This window comes from Ursus americanus, chromosome 37 (genome assembly GCF_024610735.1).
Source record: "Ursus americanus isolate L20-20 chromosome 37, mUrsAme1.1.p, whole genome shotgun sequence".
In the NCBI taxonomy this organism is placed as follows: Eukaryota; Metazoa; Chordata; class Mammalia; order Carnivora; family Ursidae; genus Ursus; species Ursus americanus.
The window spans coordinates 10396544-10422083 of NC_142163.1; the positions used below are offsets into that span (position 1 = coordinate 10396544).

At 35.9% G+C, this 25540-nt stretch overlaps 1 protein-coding gene and 1 non-coding gene across 3 annotated transcripts in view; one reads left to right on the forward strand and one right to left on the reverse strand.

Annotated features, from left to right (window-relative positions):
- The window catches only part of LOC123780131 (eukaryotic translation initiation factor 2 subunit 3, X-linked-like), a 40370-nt gene that overhangs the window by 14110 nt on the left and 720 nt on the right, over positions 1 to 25540 (forward strand). For both annotated transcript variants that reach the window (XR_015723219.1, XM_045778919.2), the window contains exons 5-11: positions 4939 to 5033; positions 7528 to 7686; positions 8906 to 9040; positions 9496 to 9590; positions 9931 to 10075; positions 14905 to 15074; positions 16200 to 16372. Coding sequence is in view for 1 of the 2 variants with exons in the window: in XM_045778919.2 (XP_045634875.1) it covers positions 4939 to 5033; positions 7528 to 7686; positions 8906 to 9040; positions 9496 to 9590; positions 9931 to 10075; positions 14905 to 15074; positions 16200 to 16372 (972 nt within the window). In the remaining variant the exon portion in view is untranslated. The remainder of the gene's footprint in view (positions 1 to 4938; positions 5034 to 7527; positions 7687 to 8905; positions 9041 to 9495; positions 9591 to 9930; positions 10076 to 14904; positions 15075 to 16199; positions 16373 to 25540) is intronic.
- LOC123780133 (U6 spliceosomal RNA) lies at positions 8011 to 8121 on the reverse strand. Its single transcript, XR_006776354.1, has one exon. It is a non-coding gene; the product is annotated as a U6 spliceosomal RNA (small nuclear RNA).

The following is a 25540-nucleotide window of genomic DNA, read 5'->3' on the forward strand; positions in this document are numbered from 1 at the left end:
TGTAGTTAAATGTTTGGTAGAATCCACACAGTGAGCCTATTTATTTCTGGTGCTTTCTGTTTTGGGTGGATAATGATTGATTTCATTTCCTTTTTTTTTTTTTTTTTTTTTGTTAAAAAAATTTCTGTAATTGATTTAGACCTATTTGCATTGTCTGTAATTGATTTAGACCTATTTGCATTGTCTGTTTCTTGTGTGAAGTTTTTCAGGTTGTGTCTTTCCAGAAATTGGTCCCTTTCATCCAGATTATCAAATTGGTAGGCGTAAAGTCATTCATAGTATTCTTTGATTACTTTTTAATTATACATGGGGTTCTTCATGATACCCCTCTTTCATTTCTGGTATTTGTCATTTGTACACTCCTTTTTTCTTAGTTAGAGGCTGATTTTATTGATATGTTCAAAGAACCACCTTTTGGTTTCAATAGTTTATTTCTGTTGATTTCCTATTTCCAATTTCATTGAGTTAGCATACTTTTTTTAATGCCGACTAATATTCTGTCATTTTCATGCAGCAATGTTTAAGCATTCACATTTTATAAAACATTTTGGGGGTACTTGGCTGGTTCAGTTTGTGCAGCATGCATGACTGTTGATTTTGGGGTTCTGTGTTCGAGCCCCACATTGGGTATAGACATTACTTAAATAAATAAATATATTTTTTAAAATTTTTGTTGCTTCTAGTTTGGGGCAGTAAAATAAAAAAGCTGCTAAGAATAGTCATGTACAGGTTTTTACATGGATGTAAGTTTTCCTTTCTCTGGGATATATGCCTAGGTGAGTGATTACTGAGTTATAATGGTGTTTGTTTAGTTATCTTAAAACATGCTAACCTATATTTCTAGAGTGTCTATTGTTTTATATTTCTACCAACAGTATATAGGAAATCTCCTTTCTTATCCTCATCAATATTTGTGATTAGGTTTTGTTTTGTTTTTTAAGGTCTTCCAAATTTTTATTTAAATTCAAGTTAGGTAACATATAGTGTAATATTAGTTTCAGAGTTGGAATTTAGTGTGATTCATCAGTTGCTTATAACACCCAGTGTTTATTATATCCTGTGTTCTCCTTAATAATGCCCATCACAAAATTACCCCATCCCCGCACCGATCTCCCTCCAGCAACCCTGTCTATTCTCTAGCAGTAAGAGTCTCTTGTGGTTTGTTTCCCTGCTGTTTTTTGGTTTTTGGTTTTTTTAAGATTTTATTTGTTTGAGAGGGGAAAGGGCACAGAACAGAGAAGGGGCAGAAGGAGAGGAAGAAGCAGACTCCCTGCTGAGTGAGGAGCCCCATGTTGGACTCAAATCCAGGACCCTGGGATCATGACCTGAGCCAAAGGCAGATGCTTAATGGACGGAGCCACTCAGGCACCCTTCCCTCTCTGTTTTTATCTTAATTTGTTTTTCCTTCCTTTCTCATATGTTCTGTTTTGTTTCTTAAATTCTACATATGAGTGAAATCATATGGTATTTGTCTTTCTCTCACTGAGTTATTTCATTTAGCAAAATATCGTCTTGCTCCATCCACATCATTGCAAATGTAAGATTTCATTCTTTTTGATGCCTGAGACTGTTTCTTATTTTAGCTGTTCTAATCGGTTATAGTGATCTTGCATTTCCCTAATGGCCAGTATTGAACTAAATGAAAATGAAACATAACAAAATTTATGGTATTTTTCTAAGCAGTGTTTTGGGAAAGATTTATAGCACCAAAAGCTTACATTAGAACAAATAAGATCTCAAATTTATAATTAACCTCCTAACTTAAGATACAAGAAAAAGGAGAGCAAAATTAATTCAAAGCAGGCAGAGAGGAAACAAATTAAAACCAGAAACGTGGAGAGAATTAATGAAATAAAATGTGATTTTTTCAAACAGATCTAGAAATTAACAAACCTTTAGCAAGACTGACAAAAGACTAAAGGCACAAGTTACTGATTTCAAGAATGATCCTGTAGCTATAAGTTGAGACCCTGGCAATATCAAAATAGGGAATACTACAAGCAGCTTTGCATAAATAAGAGAACATAGATAAGATCATGGATATGTTCAATAATGTAGACTATTATAAGTCAATATTATAACCCAATATGAATTACTTAAATTGAATATCCCATAACTATTAAATAAGTTGAATTTATATTTTAAAACCTTGAGAAAGGGGATACCTATGTGTCTTAGTCAGGTAAACGTTTGCCTTCAGCTCAGGTCATGATCTCAGGGTCCTGGGATCGAGCCCTGTGTCGAGGTCCCTGCTCAGCAGGGAGTCTTCTCCTCCCTCTGCCTGCCTCTCCCCCTGCTTGTGCTCTCTCTGACAAATAAATAAAATCTTAAAAGAAAATTTAAAAAAAAAGAAAGAAGTCTTCACGTCTTCATGGTTTTAATGCAGAGTTCTACTGAACATTAAATAAGAAATAGTGTGAATTATATGCACTGGAAGAGGACAGAGCAGGACAAGCAACTCGGTTTGTAAATGCAGTGCCACCCTGATGCCAAAATCAAAGACAGTACAAAAAGAGAAAAGAAAAAGAAAAAACTGTAGTTTAGTATTCTAAATGAATATAGGCACAAAGGTTACTTATGTTTAGCACATAAGATTGAGTAATATGTAAAAGACTTAAATAGCATGACAAAATAGGTGTTCATTGTACGGGGTAACCATTAGTGTTTGCAGAACATTCAGTGATATTCTCCTTATCAACAGACTAAGAAGAAAAATTGTATGTTAATATAAATTGATGAGAAAAAAATCCAACTTGATAACTAGGAATAGAGACAAATTTCTTCATGTTGGTAAGAACTGCTACTATAAACCTCATGTGAAAATGGTAAAAGACTAAATGTTTCACCATCAGTTCAGAATAATACATGCAAAGATACCTTCTCTCACCATTTTTTTAAGCATAGTACTAGAAGTTCTGCTGTAAGTCAAGAAAATAATAACTAATAAAAGACATAGACATTGGAAAGAAAGAAGACTTTATCACTGGCAGTTGACACCATTTATCTACATAGAAGTTCCCAAGGTATCTAAAAAAACTTAACCAAGGTTTCAGGATATGAGATTAACTTAACAAAAATTATATTTCTGTTTACTACCAATGAATGCATATATGAAATTTAAATTACTCTACTTAGGGGTGCCTGGGCGGCTCAGTCATTAAGCATCTGCCTTCGGCTCAGGGCATGATCCCAGCGTTCTGGGATCGAGCCCCACATCAGGCTCCTCTGCTAGGAGCCTGCTTCTTCCTCTCCCACTCCCCCTGCTTGTGTTCCCTCTCTCGCTGGCTGTCTCTATCTGTGTCAAATAAATAAATAAAATCTTTAAAAAAAAAGTAGAATACTCTACTTAAGTCTCTTGGAAAGATGAAATACTTAAATGTAAAATTATTTGTAAAATACATAGAGCACTTATGGAAAATTACACAGCTCTGAAAGAAATAGTATAATACTTAGAAATGAGATTATAATTATAATACTTATGATACTTAGAAGTAGATTATAATACTTTATAAAGATGCTAACTGCTCAAATTGTATATTGCTGGTGAAGGATGGGCTAAGTCAGTGGAATACAGTCAGAGAAACAAGAAGTAGATTTCATACAAATATGTCTAAGTGATTTTTTTTTTTACAAAACTAAAAAAGTCAGTGGATTATTGGCTTTTCAGTTAATAGTACTAGAGTAATTCAATGTCTGTCATCAAAAAAAAAAAACAAAAAACGTCTGGTTTTAAACCAGACACCTGTTTACTCAAATTGTACACTTCAGGGTGCCTGGCTGACTCAGTCAGTGGAGTATTCGACTCTTGATTTCAAGATCATGAATTCAAGCACCACAATGGACATAGAGATTACTTTAAAAATTAAAATTAAAACAAAAACAAAATGTACACTTTTTACTCAACATTTCTGTATATTCACATTTTGAGTACATGCACAAAATGTACGTATATTTGAGTATTAAATAGGTCAGGTAAACCTCTTAAAAAGAAATCTAGGCAAAAATTTTTAAGACCTAGGACTTGAGGTGTTTTTAGATATTATGCTAAGGTGTAATCCATAAAAAGGAAAGGTTGGAATATTGCAGTTCATCAAAATTAAAAATAATTGCTCTGCAAAAGATCTGTTAAGAGGATGAAAAGAAAAGCTACTGACCCAGGGATAATACATTAGTTCTTGAACAACATGAATATAAATTGCAAGAGTTCATTTACACACAATTTTTTTCAATAAGTACAATTTTTTCCTTTTAATTTTCCTAATAGCATAATAGAAATACAGAATATAATACATATACAAACTCTGTGTTAGTTGACTTTATGTTATTGATAAAGCTTGTAGTCAACAGTAGGCTATTAGTAGTTAAGTTTTGGGAGAGTCTGAAGTTGCACACAGTTTTTCAACTATACGGGGAATGGGCACCCCAATTCCTGCATTCCTTAAGAGTTAACAATTTGCAAATCATATGTCTAAAAAGAGACTATAAGGTGTGAAGAACTTTCAAAAACTCAACAGTTAAAAATGAATGATTCAACTAGGAAATGAGAAAGATATGAAGAGCATATATGGTAGGCAAATAAACACAGCTTTTGTATTTCATTAGGTTTGGCTTTCAAATCAATCATATTTCAGTATACATTATATAACATCTTCATCTTCCTCATTTTGATATTTGTCTTTGGGAATTTTCCTAAGGTTATTTGAGCCTTGTTTTGGGATAAGTTCTGTCTGTAAATGAGTAATTTTATTTGCATTGTAATGACATTTAGTCCTTTTAATTTCAGCTGGTAATCTCATTTCAAAATTCTGGAAGCATCAAGTTTTGAAGCCACTTTGCATCAAGATTAATTACTTTTGAAGTGATTTAACTGTTGGAAGGCAATAACTTGAGTATCCAAATATTAATTAATCTTAAAACTGATTGTTTCTTGATTGTTAGACATGTTTCCTTTGTTGACTGTCCAGGCCATGATATTTTAATGGCTACTATGCTGAATGGTGCAGCAGTAATGGATGCAGCTCTTCTGCTCATAGGTAAATATCAGAATTGGTTTGACAAATCCCTGTGGAACCAGTCCAAAATGCAGTATTTAAAGGGGAGCTAGGGCCTTTATTGGCCATAAATGGGAACTAATAGGTCACCCAAATTAATATCCATGTGTGCCAACTATGATAAAATACCAAGCAAGATGAACCTGGGGCTGATATCTACTGAGAATTATTATGGTAGTATGTCCCACTTCCCCCCCAAAAATCATTTTTTTTTTTTTTTTTTTAAAGATTTTATTTATTTATTCGACAGGATAGAGATAGCCAGTGAGAGAGGGAGCACAAGAAGGAGGAGTGGGAGAGGAAGAAGCAGGCTCATAGCGGAGGAGCCTGATGTGGGGCTCGATCCCAGAACGCCAGGATCACGCCCTGAGCCGAAGGCAGACGCTCAACCGCTGTGCCACCCAGGCGCCCCTCCAAAAATCATTTTTAAGTCAATAGTGCATTCTTCCTACTATTGTTTCATTTAGAGTTTTTCTTATACAGGTATGCTGCGTTGGAAGAGGGTATTTTTTAATGTCTCTGGACTGTCCATGGAATTACTGAATAATGTTTTTTTTAGATACAGCTCACAGTCATATGAAATGCTGACATCAGAGCTTGCATGGAGGTTTTCAAACACAGGGTTTCGTTTTCTTACCTGTGTGAACTGTCAAGAGATTTTGTCATTGGACGCTACATGGAGTTTCAGGCCAAATGTAAAGTTAAATGTGTTCACTTCTGACACGAAATGCAAGTTTAGGAAATTCCCTAAACCATCCTTAGGTTGATAATTTATTAGACTCATATCTCATTGAAAGCTGTTATCTTGCAATACTTACGATTTATTATAGGAAGAGAATGGAAATTAAGCTGAGCTAAAGGGAGAGACACTTAGGGCATAGTCCAAGAGGGTTTCAATCCTGAAACTTCCATTGTTCTTTCTCTGGAGGCAGAGGTTATTCTCTCAGCATCATTTATAGTATTAATAATACCAATCATGAAATATTCCAAACCAAGGAAAATCACCTGAGTTTCAGTGTCGGGAGTTTCTGCCGAGGTTCCGTTATATAAGCATAAGTAACAAATTGCCCTCATAGTTGATCTTAGTCTCCATGCCTCATGTCCCCAGTTACCCTCACCTAAATCAGGCTTTTTCTGGCATAGCCATCCTCTAAGATTACCAGGTTTGGCACCGTATCCTAAGATCTGGTGTAGTTCACCCCAAACCTAAATAAGGACACTCTTATCAGAAATGGTAAGTTTTGTCTTAGGAAGCCCAAGACAAAGCTAGACCAATTTAGGCAAGGCCAAATGGTTTTCCTACGCAAGAGTATACTTTTCATGGAGTACAAGGCACTTAATATCACAACTTGGAGAAGATAATCACTGGGGTACTAAAAATTATGTAGTTTATAATATGTAGTTGGTTATTTTTGCAGATAGTGTTTTCCTTTTTGTTATTAATAGCCGTATCTGCTATCTGTTGCATATAGCAATGTACCTCAAAACCTAGCAGCTGGGGCGCCTGGGTGGCACAGCTGTTAAGCGTCTGCCTTTGGCTCAGGGCGTGATCCCAGCGTTCTGGGATCGAGCCCCACATCAGGCTCCTCCGCTATGAGCCTGCTTCTTCTTCTCCCACTCCCCCTGCTTGTGTTCCCTCTCTCGCTGGCTGTCTCTATCTCTGTCAAATAAATAAATAAAATCTTTAAAAAAAAAAAAAACCTAGCAGCTTAGAATAACAAATATTTAATAATTGTTTCTGTGACCAGGGTTTTGTTGTTTCTAGCTAAAGATCTCTAAATTTACAGTAATCTGTCAGCAAGAGCTGCAGTTATATCAAGACTTCTGGGGCTGGAGAGTCTGATTTTAAGTTCACTCAGACCTCAGTTTCTTCTCACATGAGCCTTTCCATAAGTTGTCCAGTTGTCTTCATTAACATTTCACTTGTTTTGAGAGAAACAAGAACTTCCAAGTGGGAAGCCAGAGTCTTTGTGATCTAAGTTGAGAAGTGAGATCCCGTCACTTTTGCAACATTTTCTTTGTTATTGGATGACTTCAGTAGAACCATCAAGTATTTAAAGGGAGGGATTTTACAAGGGTGTGACTATCAGAGCATGGGGATTACTAGGAGACATCTTTGTGGTTGTCTTCTAGGCTTGGATAATTATAATTCATAAATAGCATTAAGCTATTTCCCCTCTTAACTATTCTCCACATTGAGCCAGAATATCTCAAGACTGGATAGAACCAGAGTGAAAGCTATGAAGACTTTGAAAAAAGCCAAATTTGTTAAATTCAAGCATTGTGCCTAGGATAAGGGTTTAAAAGGCTGAGAGAATCCAGGGAAGTGAGTTGTGAAGTTTAAACAGGGCCTCACAGAGATCCTTGGCAATGGTATAAAGAATCTGCTTTGATTGATACATACAAAAGTCTCTTGGATGTCAGCTAATTCTTATTACTCATTTTCTTTGTTTTTTATTTTTCATCATCAATTTAGCTGGTAATGAATCCTGTCCTCAACCTCAGACTTCTGAACATCTGGCTGCCATAGAAATAATGAAACTGAAACATATTTTGATTCTGCAAAATAAAATTGATTTGGTAAAAGAGAGTCAAGCTAAAGAACAGTATGAACAGATACTTGCATTTGTACAAGGTTAGATGCTATTATATTTAATAAACATGAGTCACTTTGAGAGTCATTGAACCCAGAAATCTTAATGTAATTATCAAAAACAAAGTGAATTGATGGGTTATAAGCCTATTTCTCTGCCCACTACTTAACACTTTTGTTGCTTTTAGCCATCTGATAGAAGCAGTGTAATGTTTCTGAATTTGATTAAAGTGCATGTCAGCCAGAAAAGAAGTTCTAGTCTATAAATGTTTTATATTTAAAATATTTTGGTTTGGGGGGGATTGTTTTGAGAAATAAACACTTTAAAAAAAATTTTTTTTAGCAATACCTTCTTAATACTATCATAAAAATATGAAACACTTCATGAATTTGTGTTTCATCTTTGCATACAGGGCCATGCTAATCTTCTGTATATCAGTAAAATTTTAGCACATATGCTGCTGCCAATACCAGCACCAATGATATGGTTTAAAGACTCTCTTCTGTGGGCACTTGGATGGCTCAGTTGCTGAAGCATCTGCCTTTGGCTCAGGCCATATACTCAGGGTCCTGGGATCCAGACCCGTGTCAGGCTCTTTGCTCAGCAGAGAGTCTGCTTCTCCCTCTACATTTTGCTCCCACTGCTTGTGCTCTCTCTCTCTCCCTGTCGAATAAAGAAATAAAATCTTTAAAAAATAATAAAAATAATACAAACTCTTTTTCCAGTGATAGTAAAACAAATGAAACCATCTTTTTTATTTCTTGGTTTGTGTTCTAATTATTCTGACTTTTTTTTCTTTTCATTGAGTATCTATTTCTACAGTTGGAACTGACAGTGGTTTCTTTAATCTTTAACTAAAACCTAGTTTTTATTTGGGGCAAGACATGATATATCTTTTTGATATTTGGTTCCTTGTCTTTTTTACTTGTTAAAAAAATCTGTGTATAGTAGCCAGATTATGTAGATAATTTTATCCTTTTAGGATACTAATTTAATTTCATCATTTTTCACCTTCAGGGCATAATATTCACTTTTAGAGGGGGGAAAAAAACAAAAAATATTGTGGATGTTTCTAAACAGAATGATCACAATCACTTGTCAGTCTTTTGGCTAGGATGAGTTTAAACAGAATGATCATTTCTTACGTTACTGACATTCGTATAGATATTTAGATAACTACTTTCGTGTTCATAATTGTTTAACGTGCACAGCAATTTCTATAAAACTGTCAAATTTTGATTTTTCGGGTTTGTCAAATAGGTACAGTAGCAGAAGGAGCTCCTATTATTCCAATTTCTGCTCAGCTGAAATATAATATTGAAGTTGTCTGTGAGTATATTGTCAAGAAAATTCCAGTACCTCTGAGAGACTTTACTTCAGAACCCCGACTTATTGGTAAGGCTTAACCCATTGGCCTTTAACTATTGACTGGATCTTTTCACATGGTTTTTTTGCCCTTGTTTCAAGTATACTAACATTATAAGGTATGAGTTAATTCCTGGGGTTAGGACTTCAGTGTGAATTATTAAGGATGAGGGCAGGCCATAATTTAGTCTAAAAATGTCATCCTTTCACATAATTGTATAGATACAGTGTTATGTTCTTTTATAATAGTTACATTGTACTTCATAGACAAAGCATAAATATGTCACTTACTGATTAATTTCATTTTCCATTATAAGTAAAACTTCAGTGATGATTGAAATAATATTTTCCTATAAAGTCAACTCAGGTATATATTTCAAGTGGCTACCCTTTACAAATGCTAACTTGAATTAAGTATTTCTTCTAATTAAAATAACAAGATGAGCTTCATGGTTTCGTTCTCTTCTTCCCTGTCATCTTCACAGTTATTAGGTCTTTTGATGTCAACAAACCTGGCTGTGAGGTTGACGACCTTAAAGGTGGTGTGGCTGGTGGCAGCATTTTAAAGGGAGTATTAAAGGTAAACTGAATTGTAAATTCTTGTTTCTTAAATGGAAAAAAATATGGTTAAACAAAATCTAAAATTTAATGTTAAAAATGTTTTTTTACTGCTTTGTACTTTAAATATGTCTGGTGTAAATCATAGATTTGTTGTATGTAAGTGGTTAATTGAGTGGTTATTAACTTTATAACTCTTAATACATTTTAAAATTTTTTATCCTTTTAAAGTAATATTGAAATTATTGTTGCAATACATGCGTTTTCAGTTTAGCAGTCTATCAGTTAGGACTCTTTACTTGTAAATGGTAATTGTGTTGTCTCAGGTATTTTGATTACTCTCTGTAATTACTCTGTTTTAGGTGGGCCAGGAGATAGAAGTCAGACCTGGTATTGTTTCCAAAGATAGTGAAGGAAAACTCATGTGTAAACCAATCTTTTCCAAAATTGTATCACTTTTTGCAGAACACAATGATCTTCAGTATGCTGCTCCAGGGGGTCTTATTGGTAAGAATTTTCCTTTCATCCATAAACTGTTGTTAGTGGTTGGTCATATGGATTATTGGAAAGTATGTATCTCTAATTAGATATTTTAACTCAATATGGATAAGTGGAGTGTGCAAATATATAGGTAGGTAGTGATTTTAGATTCTAAGATATTTTATGTGTTTCTTAGGAAAAACTTTTTTTTTTTTTTCCTAACTAGACTACATCCAATGTGGGGCTCAAACTCACGATCCTGAGATTAAGTGTTACATGTTTGGCGCCCCTGGATGGCACAGTCAGTTGAGCTTCCCACTGTTGGTTTTGGCTCAGGTGTGATCTTGGGGTCAGGCCCCCTGTTAGGCTACAGGCTCAGTAAACAGTCTGCTAAGGTTTCTCTCTCCCGCTGCCCCTTCCCCTCCCCACACTCATGCACTCTCTCTCTCTCTCTCTCTCAAATAAATACATGAATCTTTAAAAAAAAGAAAGATTCACATGCTCCACCAAGAAAGCCAGCCAGGTAGTAAAAGAAAATACTTTTAGATAGAAAGAATACATTGTAGTTTCATGTATAGGATAAGCTAAATAATTATGATTTCACATTTAAAATATTTCACTAGGTGTACTACATATTCATATATACATTTTAAGAGAGAGAGAGAGATGTTTTTAGATACACATATGTATCACTAAAATAAAACAAGTATATTCACATTTTACACTCTTTTTCTTATTTGGTTGCTTTTTATGGAAATTTTTATAAATGAAAAGTTACCTAGCCATATCACCTATATCATAAGATCATGTTTATGCTGGAGCTGACAATGAAAGATACTATTTTGAAGGAATTGCTAAAGTAATATATGGATTTTCTAATTTTCTTACACACTCAGTTTATTACAAATATCTAGGGAAAGTCAAGATTTTATGAAAGATTCTGGTTTTTTTTCTTTAGATTAAAGAAGAAAAAGTGGGATAGATAAAGAGTTTATCTTTTGGTTTTATGTGTTTTATCTATATATGTCTTAGAGCACTTTGAAAGTGTCATCTCCCTTCATCTCACACTGGTTTCTGATGAGAAATCGTAAATATTATTGAGGCTTATTGTGCATTTTCAGTTGCATCTGCTTGCCTTGGGTTGTGATTATTGGTCACTAAGTTTATCCTCAGTTTGTTGAGCTTTTTGCATGTGTAGATGAATGTGTTTTTTTCTGCCTTTTTTAAGTCAAATTTGGGATGTTTTCAACCATTTTTTTCTTTTATTTCTTTTTTTATTTTTTAAAATTTATTATTTTTAATTCCAACATAGTTAACATTCAGTGTTATATTAGCTTCAGGTATACAATGTAATTCTATACATTACTCAGTATTCACCATGATAAGTGTACTCTTGTTCCATATCACCTTAACTAATCCATCACCCCTACCAGCCTACCTCCCCTCTGGTAACTATCAGTTTATTCTCTAGAATTAAGAATTTGCTTCTTTTTCGGTTTCTTTTTCATTGTTCACTTGTTTTATTTCTTAAATTCCACATATGAATGAAATCAAATGCTATTTGTCTTCCCTGACTTATTTCACCTAGCAAAACCTCTAGACCTGTACATGCTTTTAGAAATGATAAGATTTCATTCTTCTTTCTGGCTAATATTCCATTTGGTATATACACATCTTTTTTATCCATTTCATAGATGGACACAGGCTGCTTCATATTTTGCTTATTATAAATAATGGTGCAGTAAATATAAGGCTGCAGGTACCTGTATGAATTAGTGTTTTCATGTCATTTGGGAAATACCCAATAGTGGCATTACTGAATCTATGGTGTTTCTATTTTTGACTTTTTGAGGAACTTCCATGCTCTTTTCCAGAGTGGCTTCACCAGTTTGCATTCCCACCAACAGTATAGAGGGTTCTCCTTTCTCTGTATCCTCGCCAACACCTGTTTTTTTATTTTAGCCATCTTGAGGTTAGACTTCTGGTTTGCATTTCCCTGATGAGATGAGTGATTGTTGAACATCTTTTCATATGTCTGTGGCCATTTATATGTCTTCTTTAGAAGAATGTCTGTTCATGTCTTCTGCCCATTTCTTAATTAAATTATTTGATTTAGGGGATGTTGAGTTTGTTTTTTATATATTTTGGTTACTAACCTCTTACCAAATATATTATTTGCAAATATCTTCTCCTATTTCATAGTTTGCCTTTTAGTTTCCTTTGTTATTTAAGCCTTTATTTTATTTATTTATTTATTTATTTATTTATTTATTTATTATTCTTTGTTACTTTCTCTTCTCTGCTTTCTGGGAGTTTCATAATGCATTTGTTGGTATACTTGATTGTGTCATGTACATCTCTAAGACTGTTCATTTTTTTCTTTCTAGGATTTATTTATTTAGAGATTGAGAGGGCACACATGTGAGTGTAAGGGACAGGCAAGTGAGAGAGAATCTTGAGGGGACTCCTCACTGAGCGTGGAGCTCAATTCAGGGCTTGATTCCAGAACCCTAAGATCACGGCCTGAGCCAAAATCAAGAGTTGTTCACTCAACCAACTGAGTCACCCAGGCATCTTGTTCATTTTTGTTTTTAATTTTTGCTCAGAATGAGTAATATGAAATGACCAAAATTTTCAAGTCTGCTGATTCTTTTTCCTGTTTCAATATGCTGTTGATCTTCTTTAGTGATTATTCCTTTCAGTTATTATGCTTTTCGGCTCCAGAATGTTATTTAGTTCTCTTATATTGTGTATGTCATTGTTGATGATGTCTTCTTGGTGAGACATCATTTTCATTCTTATGTTCAGTTCTTTAGACATACTTTTCTTTAGTCTTCATATATATTAAAAATATGCCAATTTAGTGTTTGTTTAGTAAGTCTCAGATTTCTGGGTTTTCATGAAGTTGTTTTTACTTTTTTTAAGATTTTATTTATTTGAGAGAGAGATCGCATACAAGCAGGGAGAGTGGCAGAGAGAGAAGCAGATTCCCCACTGAGCAGGGGGCCCGATGCAGGGCTCCATCCCAGGACCCTGGGATCATGACCTGAGCCGAAGGTAGATACACTTAACCACCTGAGCCGCCCAGGTGCCCCATGAAGTTACTCTTAAAATTGCTTTTGTTCTTGGATAAAGGCCATATTTCTTGTATTGCGTGTCTCATGACTTTCTCTTGAGAGCAGCATTTTAATGATAGAATGTTGGGGCACCTGGGTGGCTCAGTCCTTAAGCGTCTGCCTTCGGCTCAGGGCATGATCCCGGTGTTCTGGGATCGAGCCCCACATCAGGCTCTTCCCTTGGGAGCCTGCTTCTTCCTCTCCTACTCCCCCTGCTCGTGTTCCCTCTCTCACTGGCTGTCTCTCTCTGTCAAATAAATAAAATCTTAAAAAGAAAAAAATGATATAATTTGTCATCTCTGGAGACTAGATTCCTCTCCTCTCCTAAGGGTTTGTTCCTGCTTCTCATGTTAGTTGTTACTGGTTTATTTCCTGACTTTCTGAACTAATTCTGTATGTCTGTTTTCTTTTCATATGTGCTTACTGAAGGGGTGCTTGGTTAGCTTAGTGCTTAGGTAGTGATGGAAGAGAAAGAAATTTCTTTAATCCCTAGAACCACAGTCCTCCCAGTCTTTACTGAAGAACTCTGTCGGCTTTTCGCTCTCAACCAGGCAGTTAACAACTGTCTCATCCTTTAGTTTTAAGACCAGTGGACATGAGAGCTTAAAGCATTACCAGGTCTTGCCTGAACATGTGCACAGCCTTAAACATACACATTATCCACTGAATTTGTGCAAATATGTCCAGATTTTCAAAGTTCGTATGGACATGTGTGTTTTTGTTTTGCTTTTTTTTTTTTTAAAAAAGCTTTTTGGTTAATGTGTTTGCCCTACCTGTTACCCTTCAGTTCCCTGAGGAAAAGAATTTTTACATTAGACATCCACACAGTCTTGGATGTGCCATCTTCCAGGGAAATATCAAACTAATCAAATGATAGCCCTTTGGAAATGAGAATTTAAAGGAGCTCCAGCCCTTTTCTCTGTGTAGCCTTGCTGGTTTTCACAACAAATGCCAGTTTTTAATAGTGCTATCACAAGAGATGTTGAATAGTGGGAGTAGGGACAAGTTAAAATGTGACAGTTTCCTGCTCTTACTAAGGTACAGCTGTTCTTCAATAAATAGTGCATAGATTGCAGGAAGCCTTTGGCTAAATTCCAGAATTTTAAAAATGTTTTTGACATTTTTGTCAGTTTTTTCATTGTGTGTCTGGAAAACTTGGGAGGCCTTTAGTGCATTATTTTAGTGACACTTTTTCTTTGCTGTACTTATTATATACTGATAATAAAAGCTCACTGTATATCATTGTGAATTTTTTTAATTTACAAATAAGGAAATTCTGAATATTTTCATGTAACCTTTTATTATACCAATATACAAAAATACAAGAATAGTGTAATGACAAACCTATATACTTGCCAACAAGCATTAACAGTTATCAATTTTATTTCTACAAATCAATCATTATCAAACATTTTTCAATTTTCATTGACCAAATAATCTTATGAAATGGTTGTTTTCTGTTAAACAGTTCTCCCTTTATTTCTAATTTAAATGAAAATGATCTTTTTATCCTTAAATTTTTATCAAGCCTTGTTGCAGGACTGTTCTCTGTTTAAATAAAGCAGGGATTTAATTGTACAAGGTTTTAATTTTAATTTTGTAGCTGTTATGTGGTATCAATATAACAAAATTTAGTTAAGTTGTATTGCTACCAGTTGTACTAGTTTGACTAACTTTAGTTTTATAAACTTCTTAAGAAATACAAAGTTGAAATATGTGACATATCTTATTTTATATCAGGAGTGGGAACAAAAATTGACCCCACATTGTGCCGGGCTGACAGAATGGTGGGACAAGTACTTGGTGCAGTTGGAGCTTTACCAGAGATCTTCACGGAATTGGAAATCTCCTATTTCCTACTTAGACGGCTTCTGGGTGTACGCACTGAAGGAGACAAGAAAGCAGCAAAGGTAAAGCCTTTTTATCTTTTCTCTTTTTTTTTTAAGATTTATGTATTTATTTTAGAGAAGGAAAGGGGTAGTGAGAACTAAAGGGAGAGGGGGAGAAGCTCACTTCCTGCTGAGCAAATCTTGGTTTTGGCTCAGGTGCTGATATTAGTGTTGGAAGATAAAGCCCCAATCAGACTCCACACTCAGTGCAGAATCTGCTTGAGATTCTCTCTCCGTCTCCCTTTGCCCCTCCCCGCTCATGTGCGTGCTGTCTTTCTCTCTCAAATACATAAATAAATTTTTTTAAATAATAATAAGTAAATAAAACTTACATTTGTCATTTTGGGGGGAGTTCCTTTAATAAAGATGTACTGTCTAACTTTTAATGAACTATGAAGACCTTAAAAACACTGATCTGAATTTGAGCATTAGGTTGTAAGCATAGACAACAGCAGTAAGTAGTACAGAGGCTAGTAATTCCAATAATTATATGTGTAACTACTAAAAATAAAACAGCTAAAGTAATGTAGTAGGTGCTACCCATTTTACAGAATCCAGAAAATTTAAGTACTTGCTTTACGTTAATGGAATTAGACCTTCCAAACCCACTTAACTATTGTATTATTCTTGTTTTGCTGCCCTTTCAAGAAATTGTGTAAAGCCTCTCTGTCACAAGCATCTTCACATTTTAAGAGTTTGATTGATCTGTGTTAGTTTTAGTAGCTTATTTTAATGTTAGATAATGTGTATGTTCATTTAGTGCTAGATAAACGTTTTGCTTTGACACCTGTAGTATATATATACTTCAGGTGTAATTTGTGCAGAATTTCTTTTTTCCTGGGTACTCCTGGGTGGCTCAGCTGTTAAACGTCTGCCTTCGGCTTGGGTCATGATCCCAGGGTAATGGGATGGAGCCCCGCATCAGGCTCCCTGCTCAGCGGGAAGTCTGCTTCTCCTTCTCCCACTCCCCCTGCTTGTGTTCCCTCTCTCACTGTCTCTGTCAAATAAATAAATAAAATCTTAAAAAAAAAAGAATTTTTTCCTTTATAATTAATTTTTTTCCAGCAGTATTTGATAAATTCTCACTTTGTATTGGAAAACGCTTTAATTAATTTAATGTTTTTGTTTTTTCCTTAATTTTCTTAGGTGCAAAAGCTATCTAAGAATGAAGTGCTTATGGTGAACATAGGGTCCCTGTCAACAGGAGGAAGAGTGAGTGCAGTCAAGGCTGATTTGGGTAAAATAGTTCTCACTAATCCTGTGTGCACAGAAGTGGGAGAAAAAATTGCCCTTAGCCGAAGAGTTGAGAAACATTGGCGGTAAGTTTTTCCATTTTGCCGTTATCTGTCACAGGGTCAAGAAAAACAGCAGGGGCACCTGGCTGGCTCAGTTAGAAGAGCATGTGCCTCTTGATTTTGTGTTTGAGTCCCATAATAGGTGTAGAGATTACAAAAAAAAAAAAAAAAAAAGAATAGACTTAAAAAAAACCAGCTCATTTTCTTGTGGTATGTTCTTGATGGTATACATACAAGCAGTCATGCACACTTTTCCTTTCTTCTTAAATGTTTTTACGTTTTCATTGTGGTGGAGTTAACAGTGTTATATTAGTTTCAGGTATACAATATGATGATTCAGCAATTCTGTATAGTACTCACTGCCCATCACAAGTACACTCCTTAACCCCCATCACCTATTTGACCGATCCTCCCTTCCACCACCCTTCTGGTAACCATTAGTGTGTTCTCCAGAGTTAAGGATCTATTTTCTTGCTTTGTCTCTTTTTCCTTTTTTTTTTTCCTAAGATTTTATTTATTTTTTTTGAGAGAAATAGAGAGCATAAGCGGAGGGGAGGAAGAGGCAGACTCCGTGCTGAGCAGGGAGCCCATCATTTTTATTTATTTGAGAGAAAGAGAGGGAGAGAACGAGCAGAGCAGAGGGGCCCAGAGGCAGAGGAGAAGCAGGCTTGATCCCAGGATACCGAGATTATAACCTGACCTGAAGGCAGATGCTTAACCTACTGAGCCACCCAGGTGCCCCTTTCTCTTTTTGCTTTTGCTTATTCATTTTGTTTCATAAATCTGTAAACTCCACATATGAGTGGAATACTGTCTTTCTCTGTTTTTTCACTTAGCACAGTACACTCTAGCTCCATCCATGTTGGATGAAACTTTGGACTGCTTCCATAGTTTGGCTATTGTAGATAATGCTGCTGTAAACATTGGGGTGCATCTATCCCCTTGAATTCATATTTTTGGGTAAAATACTACTAGTGCAATTGCTGGGTCATGGGGTGGCTCTATTTTTCACTTTTTGAGGAAGCTCCATATTGTTCTCCAGAGTGGCTGTACCAGCCTGCATTCCCACCAGCAGTGTAAGAGGGTTCCTTTTTCTTCACATCGTCACCAACTTGTTTTGTTGCTTTTTCTTGAATTCAGTAGTTTTCATGGCATGTTTGTATAACTGGAAATCTGTATTTCCAACCCTGATTTGTAAGCCTGTATAGTTCAGTTTTTATTCCAGATACTGCAACTAGCTTTCCTTTAATCTCAGACACATCTGTATAAAATCAAACAATTCAGGGCACCTGGGTGGCTCAGCCATTAAGCGTCTGCCTTTGGCTCACGTCATGATCCCAGGGTCTTGGATCGAGCCCCGCATCAGGCTCCCTGCTCAGTGGGAAGTTTGCTTCTCCCTCTCCCTCTGTGTCCCTCTGCCCTGCTCGTCCTCTCTCTCTCTCTCCCCCAAATGAATAAATAAAAATCTTTAAAAAAAATAAAAAGATAAATGACTGTATTAGTTTACATAATTTATACCTCTTATTATTTCCGTATGTATTATCTTAAGAATAACGATAGTGTCTGTAACCGGTTCAGGAATTTTAGCACTGACAAAATACTAAAATCTGCACTCCACATTCCAATTTTGACATTCGTGTCAATATTGTTCTTCATTGCATTTTCCTTGCTTCAACCCAGAATCACACATTTCATTTCCCTTTTGTTCCTATAGTCTTTTTTATAGGGAACTTTCTTTATCTTAACATGAATTGACATTTAAACAATAAAAGCCACTCAGTTTCCCTTATTAAATTGAGGTTTTATGTTCAAGACCAAAATGCTCTAAAGGTGGTGGTGTGTCCTTCTTAGGAGTTACATTCAGAGTACACCTGGGTGGCTCAGTTCGTAAGTGGCCATCTTTGGTTCGGGTTACGATCTCTGGGTCCTGGGATCAAGCCCCACATAGGGCTCCCAGCTCACCAGGGAATCTACTTCTCTTTCTCCCTTCTACTTGTGCACTCTCTCCGTCTCTCTCTGTCTCAAATGAATAAATAAAATCTTAAAAACAAAACAAAAAACCACATTCCAGAAGCACACAGGACACCTAGTAACACCTACAGTGTGGGGTTTTCATGCCATCAGGGAGTCTGTAACAAAGTTTCTCTTTTCATGCTTGAAACTAATCCATATTTGTGGAGAACTTTTGAGACTGCAAATACCCCATTTCTCATCCGACTTTCCCCCTTGAGTACTCTTTTTTTTTTTTTTTTTTTTTTTTTTAATTAAGTTATCTCAATGCCCAGCTTGGGGCTTGAACTCACAACCTCGAAATCAAGAATCTCATGCTCTGGACACCTGGGTGACTCAGTTGGTTAAGTGTCTGCCTTCGGCTCAGATCATGATCTCTGGGTCCAGGGGTAGAGCCCCGCATTGGATCCCTGCTCAGTGGGGAGTCTGCTTCTTGGTCTCCCTCTGTCCCTCCCGTCCCCACTCATGCTGTCTCTCTGAAATTTATTTTAATAAATACAGGTTTTTTAAAAAAGAGTCTTATATTCTACCAACGGAGCCAACAAGGCACCCCCTTTTAATTATTCTTACCTGAATTGATCTTGTCTCTGGGAATAGAAAAATAATGTTTGTTTTCTATAACTCTGCCACTTCTCTACATTTATCATTTGGCATCCCCTCTTTTCTTTGTATTTATTTAGGTATGTATACAGTGTGGATTCACAGGTGTTTTTTTACTCAGTGAGTTAACAGTTCATTACTACTGTTTGTTTTTATTTTGATGGTCATCATCACATTGGCCAATAGGATTCTCTTAAAGTTTATTCCTAGGTTCTTTTGAAATGACCCCAGAGCATTTTCTTACTTTCTCATATAAATCATCTGCCCTCATCTCATTCTGTATGGGCACTATTCCTGGACTGAAGCATTTATGTCTTTGAGTTCAAAAACAAAGATCTTTTTTTTTTTTTTACGATTAATTTATAATTGCCACATTTACAAAGAAACTACCATATACTGAAAATGTCTAATTTGTAATTGCCACACTTACAAAGAAACTTCTAGGTAATACAGTCTTTTAAAAACAATGTTTGGTGTTGCATTTAGGCCCAAAGTTCATTTATTTAAATCATGAATGACATTTGCAAAATTTTTTCAAACTTAGGAAAATACTGATTTAATATGGTTTCATTCAATTATATCTATACTCTGCAGAAATATTTGTTATACATTTAAGTACAACTGAAGCAGTAAGATTACTTGCACCACAAACAAAGATCTTAATGTGCCATTGTTCCCAGGCTTCTAGTCCATACATCTATGACACCTGGTTATCGTTTTTCTTCTTCCCAGATTATTCCTTGAGTCTATCCTTTCCATTCTGAATAGCATCATTGTAGCCCATTCTGTCATTATTTTACACTTAAGCTATTGGAAGATTCCTGGGTTGTGTTTTTCCCTTTTCAATGAGTTTAGTGCCTGACCAAATATAATCTCTCCAAAACATTTCATCATACTATTCTAAAAAAATTCTACTAGTTCCTCACATTGCCTTAATATTTAAGGCCTTTATACAAGCTTGCTTCAATCTGTCTTATGTTTTCTCTGCTTCTCTGTAAATCCTCACAACTATCCTTGTCCTTATTTTCAGTGTCTTCCTCATTATCTGAGTTCCTTTCTGTCTTCCTTGTTAATTCTTCTCTGATGCCCACTGCCCTGATGATGATCTCATTGATCATTTATCATCTAGAAAATTTCTAACTTACTACTAATATTAAAAAGGTGAAGTTTTGGGGGTGCCTGGGTGGCTCAGTCAGTTAAGCATCCAACTCCTGATTTCAAATCAGGTCACCATCTTCAGGGTTATGAGATCAAGCCCTACATCAGGCTCTGCACTGTGCATGGGGCCTGTGTCCTATTCTCTCTCCCTCTTCCTCTCTCCCCCATCTCCAACTAATGTGTGCACTCTCCCTCAAAAAAAAAAGTGAAGTGTTACTACCTTTTAAGTAATTGATCCTGTTTTGTGGTGATTTAATAAGCCCATTTAATTTTACATCTCCTCTATTATAAACATTATTTCCACACTATATAAATAAGTAAATAATATAAGATTTTCAGAGACCATCACCACAAAACACATCATTTAGTAGAATGGAACATTTCCTGAATTAAAGCTTATCCATGGACGAACACTTGTATTGCTTTCACTTTTTGTCTGTTTTGTTTTGTTTTTTAAAGATTTTTGTTTTTAAGTAATCTCTACCCCTAATGTGTGTCTTGAACTCACAACACTGTGGGGCTTGAACTCATCAAGAGTGGCATGCTCTACTGACTGAGCCAGCCAGGTACCCCTGCTTTCACTTTTTGGCTATTCTGCTTGATGAATTTAAGAAGATGGTGTATAAATATCTGTGTCTCTTTGTATCCCTAAACTTATTTCTTTTGGGCGGTACTTGCCCTGAAGTGGATTGCTGGATCATAGCATAATTCCTTTCTTAATTTGTGAGGAAACACACAGATACCATTTATCTAGAAGCTTTCCAAAATTTTTGGTATATTGTGTTTTTATGTTCATTTCTTTTAAAATACTTTGTTTTGTTTTCTTTTTTTTTTTTTAATCAAGATATTTTCTGATTTCTCTTGGGCTGTCTTCCTTCCCCATTGGTAGTTAAAACATTTATTGTTTAATTTCCACATATTTGTAGATTTTCCAGTTTTCCTTATACTATTAATTACATTCCACTGCAGCCAGAAATGGCACTGGAAATTGATTGTTTCAGTCTTTTTAAAAGTAGGAAGACTCATGGCCTAATATAAGGTCTACTGGAAAGTGTCCCATAAGGACTTGGCCAAAGGAATATATTGATGTTGTTGCTTGTATGTTCTGTATATATACCTGTGAGATCCCTTGGGTTACAGTGTTCAAGTCCTCTGCTTCCTTATTGTTTTTTTTTCTCATTTTATCCATATAGACAAGGATTATTAAAGTTTCCTCTTACTGTATACCTATTTCTTTTTTCAATTCTATCAACATTTCCTTCATATATGTAAAAGTCCAGTGTTTAATGCATATACGTTTTAATTGTTATATCTTCCTGGTGGAACTGACTGTTTTATCATATATCTTTCTTTGCCTCTTAAAACAGTTTTTGTGTTAAAGTCTATTTTATCTGATGGTAGGACAATCATTGCTGCTTTCTTTTGATTTCTTTGCATGATATGCCATTTTGCTTCCTATCACTTTCAACTTATGCATGTCCTTAGATTTAAAGTTCATATCCTATAGATATGTGGTTTGATCCTGTTTTTTAACCGTTTGGTCAATCTGTGCTTCTTTTTTTGTTTTTTAGGATTCATTTATTTATTTTAGAGAGTGAGAAAGAGACAGAACAGGGGCGAGGCAGAGGGAGAGGGAAAGAATCTCAAACAGTCTGCACGCTGAGCAAGCCTGACCTGGATCTCAGTCTCACAATCCTGAGGTCATGACCTGAGCCGAAACCAAAAGTTGGTCACTTAACCGACTGAGCCACCCAAACATTCCCTATCTGTGCCTATATGCTTTTAAAGTAGTTACTCACATAAAAAGTCATACTACTGCCATTATATTATAGTAATCCCCTCTTATCCACTATTTCACTTTCCACATTTTTACTTACCTGCTGTCAGTTGTAGTTCAGAAGCAGTTGCTCCTGGTTCTTACAATTATCAGGTCAATAGAAATGTAATGCTACATCATAATGCGTATGCCATTCATCTCACATCATCTCATTTATGCCTTTTATCTCACATCATCAAAGAAAGGTGAGTATACTAAGCTATTTTGATAGAGATGACATCCATGTAACTCAGTACATTGTAACAACTGTTCTTCCCTAGGAGTAGTTATTATTAATCTCCTAATGTGCCTGATTTATCAGTTAAATTATCGTATATACGTATGTATGTATAGCAATCTATACAATCCAGTTTCAGGCGTGTACTAGGTAGCTTGGAATATATGTCCAACTTGTCAGGAAATTACTCTTTGTTTTCCATATGTAACTTTTTTTTGCTCCCCATTGCTTCTTTACTACCTTCCTTTCTGTTTAGTTGATTTTTTTATACTGACACATTTTGGTTGCTTTACATTTCCTTTTTGTTTATATTCCGTAGTGTGTTTTTGAGGTTTTTAAAAAGTTTTTGTTGGGGCACCTGGGTGGCTCAGTTGTTAAGTGTCTGCCTTCTGCTCAGGTCATGATCCCAGGTTCCTGGGATTGAGCCCCACATCAGGCTCCCTGCTCAGCGGAGAGTCTGCTTCTCCCTCTCTCTCTGCCCCTGCTTGTGTTCCCTCTCTCGCTGGCTGTCTCTCTCTCTGTCAAATAAATAAATAAAATCTTTAAAAAAAAAAAAAATCCCTGTTTAAAAATAAATGAATAAATAAATAAAATAAAAAGTTTTTGTTGCTGTTGCTTTTGTTATTATCACATTACATATAACATCTTAAAGTTTTATACTTCTACTTGTTGTATACTTACTAATGTACATTTATTACTACTTTTAATGTTTTTGTCATTTCAATTCTGTGCACCAGAATTAAATAATAGTTCTAGTGATAATTCACTCAACTTTTCTTTCTTTTCAAATTGTTTATTTTCTTCATTTTTTTTAACATTTTATTTCTTTATTTGAGAGAGAGAGAGAGAATAGAACAGGGGGAGCAGCAGAGGGAGAGGGAGAAGCAGGCCCCCCACTGAGCAGGGAGCCCAAGGTGGGGCTTGATCCCAGGAGCCTGGCATCATGACCTGAGTTGAAGGCAGATGCTTAGCTGACTGAGCCATCCAGGCACCCCTATTTCCTTCATTATTGAAATTAATTTTCTAGGTACAGTGTTCTTGTTTGATAGTCTTTTCTTTAAACATTTTGAATATATCAGCCTGCCGTCCTTTGGCCTAAAGATTTATGCTGGAAAATCCGCTGATAATCTTATGGAAACTCTCTTACATATATTTACTTTTTTTTTTCTCTTGCTGCTTTCTGTCCTTCTTCTGCTTGACTTCAGATGGTTGATCACAATGTGTCTTGGTGTGCTTCTCTTTGGGTTTATCCTAGTTGGAGTTTTATGAGCTTCTTGAATTTATCTCTTCATTTCTTTGCTCAGTTTCGGGAAAATTTCAGTCATCAGTTCTTCAGGTACATTTTTAAAGATGCAGGGAAACATAAAAATGAGCTATTCAAAAGAACAAAATAAATATCTAGGAGCCATCCCTAAATAAGCACAGGTCTTAGTCTTACTTGAGAAAGATTTTAAAACAACTGTCTTAAATAAGAGCTGAAGGAGAACAGAATCTAAAGGAAAGAAGGAAAATAATATATTAAACAATGGGAATTACAGAGACAAAGTTTATTTTAAAAAGTAAACAGAGGTGCCTGGGTGGCTCAGTCAGTTAAGGCATCTGCCTTCAGCTCCCAGGTCCTACGATAGAGTCCTGCGTCAGTCTCCCTGCTCAGCGGGGAGTCTGTTTCCCCCTCTCCCTCTGCTGCTCCCCCTGCTTGTGTTTTCTCTCTCTCTCAAATAAGTAATGTTAAAAAATAAAAATAAAAAATTGAAAACTAAACACATTTTGGAGCTGAAAAATATGAGGATAATCGAAAAAGTCACTAGATGAGTAAACAAAGCAGACTGCAACAATCCTTTTCCTTATTTCTCTGTATCTTTGTTTTGTGGTCTTAAGTAAACTTTTTAAAAATTTATTTTTAAATTGGGGATTTAAAAAAAAAAGCCACCTCTGTCAGACTTTGCAGACTGGCTTCTTGTAGGAAAAGACTTTCAGTAATCAACCAATTATCAAGGCTTATGGTATTCTGATGCCTTTTCTGTGTTAGCATCTTTTCTAAAGCTATGTGTGTTCTTTCACCCAATTCTCCAATATCCACAGCCACTTTAAATGTCTTAAGTTTCTTGAAGGTCATCCTTTTTCTTTCTGAGCGTATTTCACTATATTCCTCTGCTCATAGTCTTTTCCCTCCAGGCATTTTGTAGTCTCTGTGAAGTCTTCACTCATTCTGCTCCGAAACCGTGGCTTAGGTGTCTCTAACCCGATACACAACTGTGCCACAATTCTCTTAGCACTCTGAGAGAGAACACAAATTAGTTCGTTGCGCACCCAAAGACAAGCCAGAACTTTGAAAATAAGTTCTGCTCTTCCCCTATAATTTTGGGAGAAACTGGCTTTGTTGGCTTCTTCTTGGGTGTGCCACACTGGGTAAGAAAATTGGCACCAAATTTCCTTCATTTTGAGTGTCACTGTCTTGGTTAGGCATTTGCTTGGTTGCTACAGATCCACGACAGTACATTATTTACTCAGTGTTTCTGTGGATGAACAAGGACCACCTCAACACCTCCATATTGATGTTTCCTCCTCCCCATATATTATTTATGATTGTAGTTTATATTTAGATGGGTTTGGTTCTAGAAGCTAAAGGTGAGTTACCAGTCCAATTTGATCATTGAGCAGAGCAGACTTTGTTCTTCTGCTATTAAGAGTAATATGTTGGGGGCCTGGCTGGCTCAGTTGGCAGAGCATGAGGCTCTTGATCTTGGGGTCATGACGTTGATCATAGAGATTACTTTTTTTAAAAAGTAACCTGGGGCGCCTGGGTAGCACAGTGTATTGTGTCTGACTCTTCATTTCAATTCAGGGCTGTGAGATTGAGCCCCATGTTGGACTCCACACTCAGCGGAGTCTGCTTAAGACTCTCCCTCTCCCACTGTCCCCCTCCATTTTGCTCTTTCTGTCTCGTTATCTCCGAAGTAAATAAATAAATCTTTTTTTAAAAAGTAATCTGGGAGCTCCTGGCTAGCTCAATCGGTGAAGTGTCTGCCTTTCGCTCAGGTCATGTTCCCAGGGTTCTGGAATCCAGCCCCACTTCGGGCTCCCTGCTCAGTGGGGAGCCTGCTTCTCTCTCTGACTGCCGCTCCCGATGCTTGGGCTCTCGCTCTCTATCTCTTTGACAAATAAATAAATAAAATCTTAAAAAAAAATTAAAAAGTAATCTGTTCACAGACTATATGTTCTAGTGTTTTACTTATTTTATTTCTCTTAATTTGTTTCCCTTACGGCCACTATAATGGCTTGATGTATTGTGAAAGTGCTGTTTTTCAAAGAGAAAGGAACTGACTTTTTTTTTTTTATTCAGTTGGTATGTTTTATCTAGTAGCATCGT